The sequence below is a fragment of the Bubalus bubalis genome, chromosome 3 (genome assembly GCF_019923935.1).
Source record: "Bubalus bubalis isolate 160015118507 breed Murrah chromosome 3, NDDB_SH_1, whole genome shotgun sequence".
NCBI lineage: Eukaryota > Metazoa > Chordata > Mammalia > Artiodactyla > Bovidae > Bubalus > Bubalus bubalis.
This window is the reverse complement of record NC_059159.1, coordinates 33,916,648-33,933,956: the sequence shown is the minus strand read 5'-3', so window position 1 is coordinate 33,933,956 and position 17,309 is coordinate 33,916,648. Positions and strand designations below refer to the sequence as shown.

Genomic DNA, 17,309 nt, shown 5'->3' with positions numbered 1-17,309 from the left:
TCTAACATGCAGCCAACAGAGCTGCTCGGATGACTCTGTGGCCACCACCTGCCTCATGGGGGCCGGTAGCAGACACGACCTGGTCTACAGCTTGCTCAGCCAAGGTTAATAATAGGAAAGGCTGGGGCCCTGGGACGCAAAGCCAGCATGCAGCCTGCTTTGACCATCATCTGTTCCACAACCGTGATGCTGGCCGGCATGGTCATCCTGGGCCTCCTCTCAGGGCAGCATCACCTCTGCCCATCCTGGGAAAAGCCAAAGGCTAAAGCTCACTGAGGACCAGGAGTGCGCTAGAGAAGCTGGTGGGGAGGGCTCTTCTGCCCACAGTCTGGGAACAGCCCCAGAGGCATTCAAGTTTCGATTTTCTTGCTAGCTAAGAGGTTCTTCTGGCTTACAACACCCTTCCTGTAAAGTCCTGGAGCTACCCCATGCCCAGAGAAACCCCAAGTTCCATCATTTACTGATAGAATGATCTTTCTGTCCACCAGCCTCCTGGATCCATGGGAGCAGATAATGAGCATAAAGCAAAGAAAAGAGTGGACCGCTTGCCAGCACTGTTTCCAGGGGTGGGGCGGGGGGAGACTGTGGACAGAGGCTTGGGGACGGACCAACGTGCATGGATTGTCTGGCCCTAGGACTGGTGCATTACTGGCTTACCTGCCCACTGGTTTTGTGCCATTTCTCTAAAAAGGGGGAGAGGGGCTAAAAAGAAGTGAGCTGGTTGACAGGGTGTCACAGTTCCCAGGCTGTGTTATGATTCCAAGGGTGCAGAGTGACATAGTCTCACCCAGGGTGGGCAGCAAAATGGAGATTTAGGAGACCCTCCCTGGCCGGGGACCCTAGTGACAGCAAGGTGAAGGCTCGCAGGAATGAGGCAAGGAAATGGGATTTTGATTGCTCAGATTAAGTGTGGCAGGGCTGGAGAACAGTGACAAGTGACATGTGAATCACAAAGATGAGGGCTTCCCAGGATCCGACGTGTCCTAACAGGCCCAGTGGCTCAGCCTGAGAAACAGGAAAATGGGGAAGAGGATGAAACACAGCTTGAGGCTAGCTGCTACCCCTCCCCAGCCAGCGTGGGCTGGGCTCTTTCAGGGTCACTGATAACAATCCTAGAAGTCAGAATGGTTTTCGTTTGAGCCTGTTCTCTTAAGTCTAGAGTTCCTCTGTTGTCCCCGAGGCCCTGGGGAAAGCCAAGGTGTAGATGACAAGATGACAGCATGAACCCTTGCTCCAAAAAGCCCAGTCCACACACCAGCCACAGTGAGCTGGTTAGGAACACAGCATTCAGGACCCTCCTCTGACCTCCTGCATCAAAATCTGCTTTCTGCTAAGCGCCCCAGGTGACCCATGCTCTGGTTCATGTTTGGGAAACTCTTATTTGCAGCAGAGGCTCTTTGTCGGCTGCATAAGGTACCTCTCAAGGTACTAACCACATACTGAAGTATGTAACAGCCACACAGACAGCTGAATGAAGACTTTAAAGGTGGTTTCAATTTAGGCTCAGACAGTAAAGAATCCACCTGCAATGTAAGAGATCCAGGTTTGATCCCTGAATTGGGAAGATCCTCTGGAGAAGGGAATGGCTACCCAATCCAGTATTCTTGCCTGGAGAATTCCATGGACAGAAGACCCTGGCAGGCTACAGTCCATGGGGTCGTAAACAGCTGGACACGACTTTCACTTCTTGTCCCGTTTAGGCATCTCACGCTGATTCCTACCCCCGGTCAAATCCTTGGCTCCAGCTACTTCCTCAGTTCCCCACTCACAGATCAACTAAGGCAATCGCTGATTAAAATGTCTCCCCACAGCCACTAAACTTGATAGAGTAACCTTTCCAGATTTATTTGCCCATCTGTTCACTTACTTATTAAATTGTTTGCCAGGCTCGTTCTAACACCGAGTGGGCGCCTACTATATGTCAGGTACCGAGCAGCAGCAAATACATGACCCAGTCAGGTTCTGGGAAGAGTCTGCCTTCTGTAAAGAGAGAAAGATGGCAGACGGGCAGTCATGGCACAGGGTGACGGATGGGCGCAGTGCTAAGAGGAAAAACCGAGGGGTCCAGAAAGGCATCTTAGGAGGAGATGCTGCCTGCAGGCCATCGTAATGACATGCTTTCTATTTACCAGGCTTTTTGCTTTATGGTTTCTGCTCCCTCCTGCTTGCATTCTGTTGGATGGACTGCATTTTATTTTCCCTCCAACCCACAAACTTGGTATTTATAGAGTCTATTTATACTACTTAGGTGGTTACACTGACATTTTTTACATGTACACTTGACTTCAAGCACACAGTTAATTGATAACTCTTTTCTCCTTCTGAATAATACAAAGCCCTGCAGTGCTTTCCCTTTGATCTCCTCAGCTGACCTAGGTGTGTGGAATTTGAGTCGGCAGAAGGTGCTGCTTTCTCACAAGTCCTGGAACCGCCTGACTTTTTGCTATCTCCTGCCACTGATCATTTTTCAGAAAAATTTCAAATTGACTCAAGAGGAAATAGAAAACCTGAGTAGATCCATAACCTTCAAAGGAATCGATTCTGCGGTTTACAATCTACCTTAAAAAACAATAATGGGTTTATGTGGTTTTACTGACGAAGTTCTCTTAAACCTTCAAGGGAAAGGCAACAATTACACCATCTCTACCAGAAATAGAAAAACAATCAATTCCTTCTAGAATACTCTGATACCAATCTTCAAAGGAAAACAAAGTAAGAATTAAAAACCTACCTCTTAACCTCACAGAGCACAGGTGTAAAAATCCTAAATACACATTAGCAAATTCTGGGGATGGGAGGACCATCTTACACCCTCAATAAAAAAAAGTTTTCCTAAACAGTCTATGCAGTTAATACATGCATTTGACTAGATCACAATTTTTAAATGCCACATAACAAAATATACCATTTAAAAAATATGAAAAAGCAAGGCTTAGAAGACAGCATGATGGAAAAGTGAGCAGGGTGTGAATAGGATATGCACAGGAGAGGAAATCTGAAAGCAAACACACATATGAAAATATACACAACCTCACCAGCAATGAAGGGAAAACAAACACAAGTTAAATCTGAGGTGCAATATTTCACACGTTCAGATGGCAAAAATAAGTGTGCTCTCTTGGCAAGGGGAGTGGATATTGTATACTCTGCGAGTAGCATTACGTGTATATTTGCAAAACCTCTTTGAAAAATACAAAATCCCAAGTGGCCAAATCCCAAGGTACATACTGAGACCCAGATAATCTTCTAGGTGTCTACCTGCTTCAGAGGAATACTCACAGAAGTGCACAAGGAGAAATGTACAGTTGTTTCTAATAATCTAAAAAGTCCACCCACAGGAATCAACTATGAGATATGCATGTGCTAGAAAAATGAACCAGGTCTACACACACTGACCTGGATAAACTTCAAAAACAAGCGTGAAGAGAGCCAATCCCACCAAGAGAACTATATTTCATGTAAGTTTCAAAAGACATAAGACATTAGGAAATGTTTACTGCAGATGCATGCTGTTGTTGTGGTTTAGTCTCTTAGTCATGTCCGATTTTTTGTGATCACATGGGTTGTGGCCCGCCAGACTCCTCTACCCATGGGATCTTCCAGGCAAGAATACTGGAGTGGGTTGCCATTTCCTTCTCCAGGGGATCTTCCTGACCCAGAGATCAAATCCACGTCTTCTGCATTGGCGGGCGGATTCTTTACTGCTGAGCCACCAGGGAAGCCCCTGTAGATGCATACATGGTAATAAAAAGTTTAAACATGTTCATGGAAAAGAGGCACCAACCACAGAAGAGTGGTTACCTCTGCAGAGACAAGGAGAAAGGGGAATAGAACTGGAGGAACACGTGAGATTTTTTTTTTTAATGCCGAGGAATGTGTTATTGTCACCCTGTATGTTGTCACCCTGCCAAATACATCATGCAAAATGCCAGGTTGGAGGAAGCGCAAGCTGGAATCAAGACTGTTGGGAGAGAATTCAATAACCTCAGATACGCAGATGACACCACCCTTATGGCAGAAAGTGAAAAGGAACTAAAGAACCTCTTGATGAAAGTGAAAGAGGAGAGTGAAAAAGCTGGCTTAAAACTCAACATTCAAAAAACTAAGATCATGGCATCTGGTCCCATCATTCCATGGCAGATAAATGGAGAAACAATGGAAACAGGGACAGACTTTATTTTCTTGGGCTCCAAAATCACTGCACATGGTGACTGCAGCCATGAAATTAAAAGACGCTTGCTCCTGGGGAGAAAAGCTATGAGCAACCTAGACAGCGTATGAAAAGGCAGAGACATTACTCTGCAGACAAAGATCTATCTAGTCAGAGTTATGGCTTTTCCAGTAGTCATGTATGGATGTGAGAGTTGGACTATAAAGAAAGCTGAGCGCCCAAGAATTGACGCTTTTGAACTGTGGTGTTGGAGAAGACTACTGAGAGTCAGTTGGACTGCAAAGATATCCAACCAGTCAATTCTAAAGGAAATCAGTCCTGAATATTCATTGGAAGGACTGATGTTGAAGCTGAAACTCCATACTGTGGCCACCTGATGTGAAGAACTGACTCCTTGGAAAAGACCCCGATGCTGGGAAAGATTGAGGGCAGGAGGAGAAGGGGACGACAGAGGATGAGATGGCTGGATGGCATCACTGACTCGATGGACTTGAGTTTGAGCAAGCTCCGGAAGATGGTGATGGACAGGGAAGCCTGGAGTGCTGCAGTCCATGGGGTCACAAAGAGTTGGACATGGCTGAGCAACTGAACTGAATGTGGTATTTCTAACTGACATTTGGCAAGTGTTGATACCTGTCGAATCCAGAGATGGTGATAAGCACAGGAAAAATGTTCAACATCATTAACCCTCAGGAAAACACAAGTTGAAAGCGCAATGAGAAACCACTTCATACTCACTAGAATGTTAAAAAAAAATCTTGGCAAGGACCTAGGACAACTGAAAGCTCATATGTTGCTGTGAGTGACGAGTGAAGTGCAGAAACTAGTTTTGCCGTTTCTTATATAAACATACACTGACCATATGATCCAACAATTTCACTCCTAGGTATTTACACCAGAGAAATGAAAACATGTCTGAAAGACTTACATACAAAAGTTCGGAGAATTACTCATAATAGCTAAAAGCTGGAAACATCCCAAATGTCCATCAATTGACAAATGGGTTAAGTTTGGTTCTACGAGTATGGTCAACCAATGAAATTCTACTAAGTAATAAAACGGAATCAACAACTGATACAATATGGCTAAATCTCAGACCTTATCCTCTTCAAGGAAGCCAAACTTCAAGGGTACAAAGCCAAGATTCAAGGGTACAAACCACATGATCCATTTCTGTGAAATCCTAGAATAAGCAAAACTAAACTATAGGGTAGAAGGTAGAGGTGACCTGAGGAGATGAATAGGAGAAAAACTGATTGCAAATGGGTAAGAGAGAACTTTTCAGAACAATGTTCCAGACATCAATTGGAATGGCAGTTATACAGGTGTATATATTTGTCAAGTCACTGACCTATATCATGAGAATGGGTGAATTTTATGGTAAATAATACCTTACAGTACATTTTATTTATTTATGGTAAAATTATGATACATTTGGGCTTCTCTGGTGGCTCAGACAGTAAATAATCTGCCTGCAATGCTGTGCTTAGTCGCTCAGTCGTGTCTGACTCTTTGTGACCCTGATGGACTGTAGCCCGCCAGGTTCCTCTGTCCATGGGATTCTCCAGTCAAGAACACTAGTGGGTTGCCATTTCCTCCTCCAGGGGATCTTCCCGACCCAGGGATGGAACGCCCGCATTGCAGGCAGACTCTTTACCGTCTGAGCCACCAGGGAAGTCAGGAGAAGCAAGGCAGGAGACCCGGGTTCCATCTCTGGGTTGGGAAGATCCCCTGGAGAAGGGCATGGCAACCCACTCCAGTATTCTTGCCTAGAGAATTCCATACACAGAGGAGGCTGGCGTGCTACATTCCATGGGGCTGTAAAGACTCGGACTGAGCGACTAACACTTTCACTTTTTTCATGATACACTTATGGTAAATTATATACTTTATGGTAAAATATATAAATTATAGTTGATTTTTAAAATAGGGATATAGTAGATACATATAACTTCTTTTTTTGGTTAAAACTAAGTGGGTTTTAGAAAATATTGGTCATTAACTGCATATCTTGCAGAGCAGGAGGCTTTAGGAGAAAAACAAAGAACTAAGAAGGCGCCTAATGCTAAATCCTATCCTTTCCCGTGGAAAGCTATTTCATCACTGCAGCAGTCCTATTAGAAACCCAAGGGTCCTTTGAGATTATCAAGTTCAAGTCTCTCATTTTCAGGAAAGCAGTGAAAGTTGTCCAAGATCACTGCTGCAGACATTTGTTGCTTAAGCTGCCAAGTGTCCTTTACCCAAACCTTAACACCATTGTACTTTTTCTTTTCTTTTTTGTGGGAAAAAAGGCACTCCTACTAGGGACTTTGTCCATGGATCTCTGAATCCAGGTGCCAGCCCTCCCTCTATAAGCCCTAAGGGATGTCAGTGGGAGCTCCTCCCACTTTCACTGGGCAAAGGTGTGCTTGCCACCAGGTGCTCTCTGCTGACACCTGGAGAGACGCACGGGGTTTCCCCCTTAACGACCAAGCACACCTGACCACGCTCTGTTCGCTCTAAGGTTATTCCTATCAGTCCCACTCTAAAGTTATTCCTATCAGTCCTACCTCCTGGCCCCACACAGCGGAGCATCTTGGTTTCTATCTGCTTTCAAAAGATATCCCCAGCCTCCTGTCCATCCTGTGAGCTTCCAGAATCTTTGTAATACATTTCACTTTGCTGACATCGAAGAATTGGTTTCTGAAGTTTGTGACCAAAGAACCCCGTATGACAGATCACCCAACCAGCATAAGGTAGGCGAAGCCCACAGTCCAGTTTTGAATGCTCCAGGATGTCCCTGGGTGTGGTGTGCTCAGTCACTTCAGCAGCGTCCAACTCTGTGCAACCCTATGGATTACAGCCTGCCAGGCTCCACTGTCCACTGGATTCTCCAGGCAAGAATACTGGAGTGGGTTGCCATTTCCTTCTCCAGGGGATCTTCCTGACCCGGGATCGAACCTGCGTCTCTTAAGTCTCCTGCATTGACAGATGGGTTCTTTACCACTAGCGCCACCTGGGAAGCCAGAGATAATGCCTCAGGGTACTCAGTGTCACTGCTTCACCCCAGGGTGCTGGGACACAGAATAAGAAAATGTACTCAGTGACGCACGAAGCAGACTGACATGCTTTCATTTCATCCTTCCCACAACCTGGTAATACAGGGATTTGTTGATGGTGGTGGTGGTGTTTAGTTGCTAAGTTGTGTCCGACCCTTAGTGATCCCATGGACTGCAGCCTGCCAGGCTCCTCTGTCCATGGAATTCTCTAGGCAAGAATACTGGAGTGGGTAGCCCTTCCCTTCTCCAGGGGATGTTCCTGACCCAGGGATTGAACCCTGTGCCTCCTGAACTGCAGGTGGATTCTTTACCACTGAGCCACCCAGGAAGTCCAACATAGGGATTAACCCCCCTTTATCTATGAGGACACGGAAGAGGAAGAAAAATATTTTTTCAAGGTTACACGGCTCATAAGTGACAGCGCCAGAACCTGAGCCAAATCTGTTCAAACTTTAAAGTCTGGCTCCTGTCACCTCATCAGGCTGTCTGGCCTCAAGAAAACATTCCTGCTTCTCCTGCTTTACAATTAGGTCACTGGGACTTCAACTTGCGTATCAGAGGCACAGTGGGATGTTGGCTGCACCGACAAAGTAGAAGGGCTGGGGGTGGGGCAATGCATTCACTGGGTCAGGACACTCACCCAGAAAAGTGTCACAGTGGATGGGGTGAAGACGCTGCAGCCTTAGGGAGAACAGACATGCCCGGGGAACAATGTGGGAACCATCCACATCCCTGAGGAGTGGAAGTAAATTCTTTCTGCTTGGAGATGAATACATGTTCACGTTCCCATGGCAACAGAACATGCGCACTGCTGCCCATACCTGTAAGTGAGTGACTCACGTTTTTGGCATCACACTAGCCCAGTCCTAAGTCATTAGCTAATCAGCTGAGAATGCTTACACTCTGCAGCAGGGAGGACGGGTAAACAGGGTCTCAACGTGTCCCTCTGAGGCTCTGAGAGCAGGGATCACGTTTCCTCGGCTTTGGCACAGGATTTGCAATACCTGGCACCATCCCTGCTCTCAAACCATCATAAGGAACCTGAATTTATTCTGGGCTCTCTACACAGAGGGGATAGGAGCAGAGTTTCAGTTAAAACCAAGTGTTAGACGCTCAGTCGTGTCTGACTCTTTGTGACCCCATGGCCTGCAGCCTGCCAGGCTCCTCTGTCCATGGAATTCTCCAGGCAAGAATACTGGGGTGGGTTGCCAGTCCCTTCTCTGGGGGATCTTCCCAACCCAGGGATTGAACCTGGGTCTCCCACATTGCAGGCAGATTCTTTATCATCTGAGTCACCAGGGAAGCCTGTTAAACATGATGGGAAAAGTGAATCAACTCAGGTTGCACAAGCTGATGAAATCAGTAATAACTGTGGTTGGTGCAGAAATCCAGTTTCAGACCAAAGCTTCTTCATGGATCCTGATGGGTGCACTAAGAGATCTGCTGGGGGGTCAGGCAGGATCTCAGCATGAATCAAAGCTACTTGAACTACAGAACAGATAGGGGCATGGAGTGAGAGGGTCAGAGCTGTAGCATAGATTCCCAAGAGATCCCAGTTCTAGAGGCCTTTGCAGGCAGAGGAGGCCTAGAAGCTACAAGCATCCCCTCAGACTAACCTGGAAATCCTTCAGTGGCTCCCAAATAACCAAAAATGGTTCTGTCAATTTAACAAAGGACCTCCCCAAGGCACAAGCAGATACGGGGAACAGTTACATGAAAGGTTTCCCCCTGCCCTCTAAACGAAGGGAACAACTGTGATTCCCACTTAGTTTTAGGAGAGTCCATAAAGAGGTTCAGGTATGCATGGGAAAACTCACAAAAGAAACTATCCATGAAGGAAACATCCCACCCGCCCAGATTGCAGAGGGAGCAGGGCCTGGCCTCCCCGGGTAGCTTGTGTTTGTGTGTGTGTGTCGGGGGGTGGGGGTGGTGTTGTATACACAAACTGCCCTGATTTCTGCTGAGCAGGCACATGTCTCCCGGAAGATGGGATCACCAGGGAAGAAGTGGGCCAGGATGCTTTTTGAGAGGCACTAAGCATCATCACCATGTCAATAACACTTGCCAGAAAAGGCTGATGCTGGAGCGTGGCATGGACTTGTCCCTGCTTGGCAATGAGCTTGTTGGTCCCTGGGATGCAGGGGCCAGGTGCCCATGCTGGGTGTCTACACTGCATCCAGTAGACATGCCTTGCACACTGAAGACATTCAATAAAGATTCACTGAATCATGATGGATGATGAATGAATGAAACAATGAAGAGGCCTTTCTGAACAGCTCCCTCAAACAGTTCCGAAGCCTTCATCATTGTGAAGAGGATGGACTCAGCAAGCCTAAGATCTCAGAAGGCAGTCAGCCCACCACCGCTGAGCTCAGAAACGATGACCCCTTTACAGCTCAGAAAAATGGAAGAAGGGCTGAAGTCTGAGGTCCCTGAGTTCTGAAATCCACAGGCCCCTGATGATGTGATGGTGTTCAGTTACTCAGATGTGTCTGAGTCTTTGCGACCCCATGGGTTGTAGCCCGCCAGGCCCCTCTATCCATAGGGTTTCCCAGGCAAGAATACTGGAGTGGGTTACCATTTTCTCCTCCAGGGGACTTCCCGACCCAGGGATTGAGCCTGTATCTCCTGCATTGACAGGCGGATTCTTTACTCCTGAGGCACCAGGGAAGCCTGCCCCACCAGGGCCCTAAGCATCCTCTAATAAGAAAATAACTGAAAATAAGAAATGCATCCGCCTGTTAGGGAGTATATCCAGAAGGAGGAGAGAGAATAAAATCCTGATGGGCTGGATCAAAAGGGAGGCTGGGGCTTCACCCAGAGCAGATGTCCCCCACCTTGCTGTCAAGGCACAATTGCACCCGGTACAATTTCAGTAACATTAAAGAGTGTGAAGGAGAGGCTTGTGCTGCTTTAAAAAAGAAAGGTGGTGGGGAGAATACATTACTGACCCAGCGAAACTGAGGTTCTGTTAGGGGCACCAAGAAGGTGGGCTGGGGTCAGAAGGAGGATGGAGCAGGGGTTCAAGGTCCCAGGGAACCCAGCTGCTGGCAACCTCCTCACCTCTTAACAGTCCGGTCCTCTGGGCCCCTAAGTTGAGTCAATGAGAGTTCAGGAGATGGGGACCACGTGTGCCAACATGAAGCTCCCTGGCCTCTGGCTGACTCTCATTAAACCCGCACAGGCTGGGCTGAGGGAGGCTCCACGCGGCCCTAATTACCGAGCTTCTTTTCACAAGGCTCAGCCCAGCGCAATGAAGGGACTCAAGGTAAATCCTCACCCAGTCCGGCGTCTCTAACAGAGAAATAAATCACCCTAATGACCCAGGGCGGGCTGCCATGCATGCTATTTCTGGAGCTGTTGATTTCCACGCTGGCAGTGGGGGGGACATGTGGTGTGGACACAAAACCCCGAGGCAGGGAGGTCAAGTGCAGCACGTCTGATTTCAGAGTGGGGAGAAGCTGGGAGGATGGAGTGGAGGGGAGAGAATTAGTGAAAGTTCCCATGATCCGTTTCCCTGGTCCAGACCCTGGGAGCGCCAAAGTGGATAGAGAAAATTGGAGCAGGAAAAATAAGATGCGGTCTGGCTGTGGTCAGGGACCTCTCCAGTCCAATCTCTCCGCACTAGAAGGGGCGGCCCCCAAATCTGGCATGGAGCTTTGCAGCCAGGGCAAAGAGGGAAATGTGTTTGGCTAAAGGGTCCTCCGTGTCCTTAGGATAAAACAAGCCACCTGCTCAAGGCAAGCACCATTCCTACCCTAAAGCCAAAAGAAATTCCTCCCACCATTCAGAAAAAGAAGATAGTTAAAAAAAAGTCTTTAAAGACCATAAGCGTCAAGCGGCGGGGAGGGATGGATGGGGGCGATGAGCAATGAATGTGTAAGGGTACAAGGTCTCCTTTGGGGTTGCTGAAGATGTTTTGGGACTAGACTGAGGAGATGGTCACACAATATTGCAAATACACTTAAGGATCAGTGAATTTTACAGTTTAAAAGGTTAATTTTAGGTTTGGTGAATTTCATCTCAGTCTTTAAAAGAAATCATGTCATGCCTCCAGTCAAATCTTTCCCACCTTCCTATCTTCCTCTATTCCAGACCCAATGAAGGGCCTGTCCACTCTTGGCCCATGCATTTTCCTCCCCACCCCACAGAACACACTTCTCAGACCCCACAGGTTTGTTCCCTGATTTTATTCGGGTCTCTGTTCAAACGTTCACAACTGGAGACCCTTCCTGTCGACCTCATTGAAAACAGCAACTCCTATTACCCTCTATTCTGAGAATACAGAACCTTGTTGTTTAGTCGCTAAGTCGTGTCTGACTCTCTGCGACCCCATGGACTGTAGACCTGCTAGGCTCCTCTGTCCACGGGCTTTTCCAGGCAAAAACACTGGAGTGGGTTGCCATTTTCTCCTCCAGGGGATCTTCTTGACCCAGGGATTGAACCCAAGTCTCCTGCATTGGCAGGCAGACTCTTAACCACTGGACTACCAGGGAAGTCTGATAAACCACATTTTGCTTCAGAAACACAGGCCACTGACACCTCAAATTCAACATGTCCAAAACCAAACTCCATTCCTACCCCATCCCTGCCATATATATGTATGTTGTTGTCCAGTTGCTAAGTTGTGTCCAACTCTGCGACCCCGTGAACTGCAGCAGGCCAGACTCCTCTGTCCCCCACTATCTCCTGGAGTTTGCCCAAATTCATGTCCACTGAGTAGGTGATACTATCTAACCATCTCATCCTCTGCCACTCTCTTCTCCTCTTGCCTTCAATCTTTCCCAGCATCAGGGTCTAAATAAATAAGGGCACATGTGGGGCCTTGAGGGGCACACGTGGCCCTGGGAGTGGACATGAGTGGACACGAGTGATGGGTCCCACATCCCCCTCCCCATACACTCACTGCTCTGGGACCTTCCCTGAGCCCTGTTTCTGAAATCGCGCTTGTGAAATAAGCCTGCTGGAGCAGATGATCTATCCCAGAGGCCCCTTCCAGCATCACAGCCTGTGAGTCATTGGAAAAAAGCAGAGGGAGTTGGGGACCCGCCCGTCCAGTTCCCCCTCTCCCCCAGTCCCACCCCTGTTTACCAAACAGTGCCTGCCCCACCAGCCCCTGCAAGGCCAGGACGCATTCCCTCGGAGCTCCAGGAAAGGTGATGCAGAAAGCCCTGCCAGGTTTCCAACCATCACACAGGCTGAAGGGGGCAGCCCGAGCAGGCGAGGACTTTGCGTCTCTGGCTGGTGAGAAGTCTAAACTGGGTCACAGTGTCAAGTGACCTGAGAGGGGCATCTTTCCACTGGCCTGGAGTGGATTTGGCAGAGGCAGTCAGCCTCTCTCCGTGTGGAGGCTGGAAGTGAGGGATGAACTGGAGTTCTTAATTCCTCTTCCAATTTATGTCTCCCCCAGTATTCTTGCTCAGGTGGCCAAGTTGGATGGTCAGGCATGAAGTGAACCCTCTAACACTTTGCACGCTTGCTCTATGGAATACACCTGATACTACAGGGAAGCGAGCCATCCCAGGCAGTTACAACAGTGCCATTGTGTCTGCATATAACACTTGGTCTTGAAAAGAAAGCTTCATCTACGTGGATGGACCTAGAGATTGTCATATTGAGTGAAGTAAGTCAGAGAAGGAGAAATAGTGTGTGACATCCCTTATATGTGGAATCTAAAAAGAAATGATACAAAGATGAACTTCCTTACAAAACAGACTCACAGACTTAGAGAAAGAACTTATGGCTGTGGGGAGGGGGAGAATGGGGGGGATGGGATAGTTAGGGAGTTTGGGATGGACATCTATACACAGCTATATTTAAAATGGATAACCAACAAGGACCTACTGTATAACACAGGGAACTCTGCTCAGTGTTATGTGGCAGCCTGGATGGGAGGGGAGTTTGGGGGACCATGGATACACGTCTATGTATGACTCTCTGCTGTGCACCTAAAACTACCAAAACAGTGTGAATTAGTTATACCCCAACACAAAATAAAATGTTAAAAAAAAAAACAAAGCTGCATCTTCATGACTTTTACAAAATTAGTCTCCCTGTGGCCAGTCCATGTGATGGCCTCTGCCCAACCTTATTTCCTGAGAAATCTTTGTTCTCTCACAAACCAAGCATTGCTCAAACCTGACAGCTAACTTCCTCCCAAACTCACAATCAGGCTCCACTTCATACCAAAAGACACATGATGGGGACAGGACAGGGCCAGGACTTCTCTCTTCACTCCTGCAGGGCTGGAGGAATATTCTCAGCTTATTATTAATCTAGCTCCTTAGCACCTTCACAGGCGACCAGGAAAGAGGGAGGAAAAGAGGCAGCTATTCCCCTCCTTGTTAGGAGTTCTGAAGGCTCAGAAGGAGGAAACGGAAACTTTAGGTTAAAAGAAGTCTTGGGGGAATAATTCAGGTTTAACAGATGATGAAACAAGTGATGTATATGGTTCCTGGCAGCCTTGCCTTTTTGTGATTAATTTCATTATATTTCCAGGCCTGCAACTGGCAACCTCGCCTATTAGCACAGAGGAACAAAATCTGGCTGCTGGACTTTTCAAAAGAATGGTCCCTATCTGCCTGCCTGGCATCTCACTGCCATTTTCTCTTCTTAATGTCCTTGAGTGGACACGGGCACACCAAATCTCACACACAGTTAACGCAGGGATCACCACTTCCCACGACCTCATTCCCCAAGCTCCTTGCAGCTGTTGCCTTTACACCATGAGACTGTTCCCTTGATGTTGATGACACCAGCCATTCAGTTCCCTCTCTGCCTGAGAGCTGGACCTGTCCCCTCAAATGCCTTTCAGGCTCACATCAAGGATTCCATCACTGCCACGTCTCATTGGTTACCATGCCGGGTAGATTTCCATTCTTCTCCCACCGGAATCAGCTGACCTTAATTTTCCTCTGGGTATCACTCTTATTTCTTCCACAGTCCATGGGGGTTAGGATGACCCCACCTCTCAACTATGCCATCCTAGGCTCCACTGGAAAGCTGCCCAGTGATTTTCCTCTTTCCTTGGAATTACTAAGAGTTTTTAGCATCTTTCTGAAGAGGTGACTAAGCTAGAAAATGCTGCCAACATAGAGGAAAGTAAAGCCAGGAGATGAAGGGTTTTGAGGACACTGCCTTTGCCTCTTCTACTAGTTATTTTACTAATAGAATTACTAGCAAATAAGCAAATAATAATAATTAATTAGTAATAAATAATATTACTGTGTATCAGTATTGTGTGCTCAGTCATGTCCGACTCTCTGCAATTCCATGGACTGTAGCCCACCAGGCACCCCTGTCCATGGGATTATCTTGGCAAGAAGATTAGAGTGGGTTGCCATTCCCTTCTCCAGGGATCGTCTCAACTCAAGGATTGAACCCATGTCTCCTGCACTGGCAGGCAGATTCTTTACCAATGACCCACCAGGGAAGCCCACAGTGTACCAAATTAAACCAAACCTCAGTGGTTTCAAACAACAGACATGGGGTCTCAGTTTCTGCAGGTCAGGGATCTGGGTACAGTTTACCCAGACTTTGAGACTTAGCCAGACTTCTGGGCAGACTTCTCACAATGCTGCTACCCAGGGTCAAGTTCTCCACCTTCCCAATCTAATCCCTCTCAACTCCGGTCAATCCACCTCCAAAGTCCATCCCGAATCCACCCAGTGCTGCCACCCCGTTCCCCAGGGCACCATCACCACTCCCTGTATCATCACAATGATCTTCAAATTGGCTCTCCATCCCCTCCAACCTATTCTCTACATGGCAACCAGAGAGAACTTAGAATACAGTCATCAGATTACATCAATCCCCTCAACCAAAGTCATCCAAAGACTTTGCACTGCTCTTTGAAAAAAGAAATCCAAACTACCTCGCCTAATTCACAAAGCAATAAAGTCTGCCCTTCTACCTACCCGATCCCTCATTATTGTATACCACATCCCCTCCAGCCACACCAACCTCCTTTGCTCTGTGCCACTCAATGCAGTGTGGTTCCCAGACGTATGTTGCTTTTTTCAAGTTAAAACAGTGACAACTAAAATAAAATGTGAAATTCGGTTCCTAACTGTTCCCAGACACCTTTCAAGTACTGAGCTGTCACATGGGGCTGGTGGCCACATGACCAGAACGGATGACCTGGAAATGACCAGAACATTTCCATCGCTGCAGATTAAGCTTCGACCTCGCTGTCCTAGCTGCTCCTTGGAAAAAGTTTGGTCCTTCCTCATGGCTTTGACATGGGTTGTTACCTTTGCCTTTCCCCCAGCAATTCGTTCCCATGGCCGGATCCAGACATCGGCTTAAGTGGGAGGTTCCCCCACAAGCACCGATCTAAAGCCACCGTTTAGTCACTTCCAACCACAGGAACCAATTTAATCCTGCACAGCATTTACCATGGGCTGAGGCCCTCCTTGTTTATTTGGGTTTGTCTGCTTATTGCCCAACCCCACCCACGCCTCCTCACCCCGAAGCAGACTTCCAACATCAGGGACCTTGCCCGGCTGGCTCATAGCATTCGGGCACCTGACACACCTGCTCAATTAGTATTAACTGATTGTTAGACCTACGCCACTCAGATTTCCTCTTAAATCACCCTTTCTCCACCTTCCCTGCCACCACCCAGCCTTCATCCCCGCGACTGCAGACAGAATCCTGCCTCTGCCCTATCCTGAGCCTGCAAACACTCGCAGGTGAATCTTGTCAAGTGCTCCTCCTGTCAGCCCAGTTCCCCGTTCCTGTCCCTCTGGCCCCACATGGCCTCCGTGTCCCCACAGGTAGCATGCCTGTTCCTACCTCTGCGCTGCCATCAAGGTTTCCGCTCTGCTTGGCGCACCCTCCCTGCTTCTCCATGCAGCCGCACCCTCGCCTGCCTCCCAGGTGTGGCTCAGGTGGCGGCTGCTTCTGCAGACACCGGCCCCTCCTCTGGTCTCCTCCAGCGCTTCCTGTCTGCAGCCCAGCTTCAGTGCTTACTCACGGAAGACAAGACGTTTCACCTCCCACACATACCCACCCCCCGCACCCAACACACACACATTATCATCCCCGAGATGACTCCTAAGAGGGGTGCTTCTCAAACTTCACTGAGGAGCAGAGTCAATGAAGAGTTCACGAAGGGCACAAGGTCAAAGCTTATGGACACAGGATAAGATCTGGGCCTCTGGGCTTTCCCCACAATCCCCAGGTGATGCAGAGACTCAACTGTAAGCTGCACCACTTTCTCTTTTTTTTGACGTGTATTTGACTTACAATGTTGTGTTAATTTCTGCTGTACAGCAAAGTGATATAGTTATACATATATAAACATTTTCTTTCATATTCTTTTCCATTATGGTTTATCATAGAATATTAAATATAGTCCCCTATGTGATAGAGTAGGACCTTGTTGCTTGTCCACCCTATATATAATAGTTTGCATTTGCTAACCCCAAACTCCCAATCCATCCCTCTCCCACCCCACTCCTTAGCAACCACTTGTCTGTTCCGAATATCTGTGAGCCTGTTTCTCTTTTGTAGATAAACTCATTTGTGTCCTATTCTAGATTCCACATATAAGTGATATATGGTATTTGTCTCTGATTTTCTTCACTTAGTATGATAATCTCTAGTCCATCCTTGAGAGTTCCTTCGACTGCAAGGTGATCAAACCAGTCAATCCTAAAGGAAATCAGTCCTGAATATTCATTGGAAGGACTGATGCTGAAACTCTAATACTTTGGCCGCCTGATGCAAAGAACTGACTCATTGGAAAACACCTTGATGCTGGGAAAGATGGAAGGCAGGAAGGAGGAGAAGGGGACGACAGAGGATGAGATGGTTGGATGGCATCACTGACTCAATGGACATGAGTTTGAGCAAGCTCTGGGAGTTGGTGAAGGACAGGGAAGCCTGGCATGTTGCAGTCCATGGGGTCACAAAAAGTTGGACAGGACTGAGCAACTGAACTGAACTGAGTCTATCCATGTTGCTGCAAATGGCATGATTTTATTCTTTTTTTATGGCTGAAACATATTCCATTGTATATATGTACTACATCTTTATCCATTCGTCTGTCCATAGGCATTTAGGAGTCCATGTCTTGGCCACTGTAAACACTGAGC

The 17,309-nt window shown here is 47.5% G+C and overlaps 1 protein-coding gene across 4 annotated transcripts in view; it reads right to left on the bottom strand.

The window, feature by feature from the left end:
• Positions 1-17,309, bottom strand: part of GAS7 (growth arrest specific 7) — a 206,932-nt gene that overhangs the window by 125,478 nt on the left and 64,145 nt on the right. Inside the window, exon 1 of one of the 4 annotated variants that reach the window (XM_025280558.3) lies at positions 16,006-16,108. The exons of the other annotated variants lie outside the window; for them this stretch is intronic. Within the exon in view, the coding sequence (XP_025136343.1) occupies positions 16,006-16,019 (14 nt within the window). The 5' untranslated portion in view covers positions 16,020-16,108. Of the gene's footprint in view, positions 1-16,005; positions 16,109-17,309 lie in introns of those variants that run through there. 4 annotated transcript variants of the gene reach the window in all.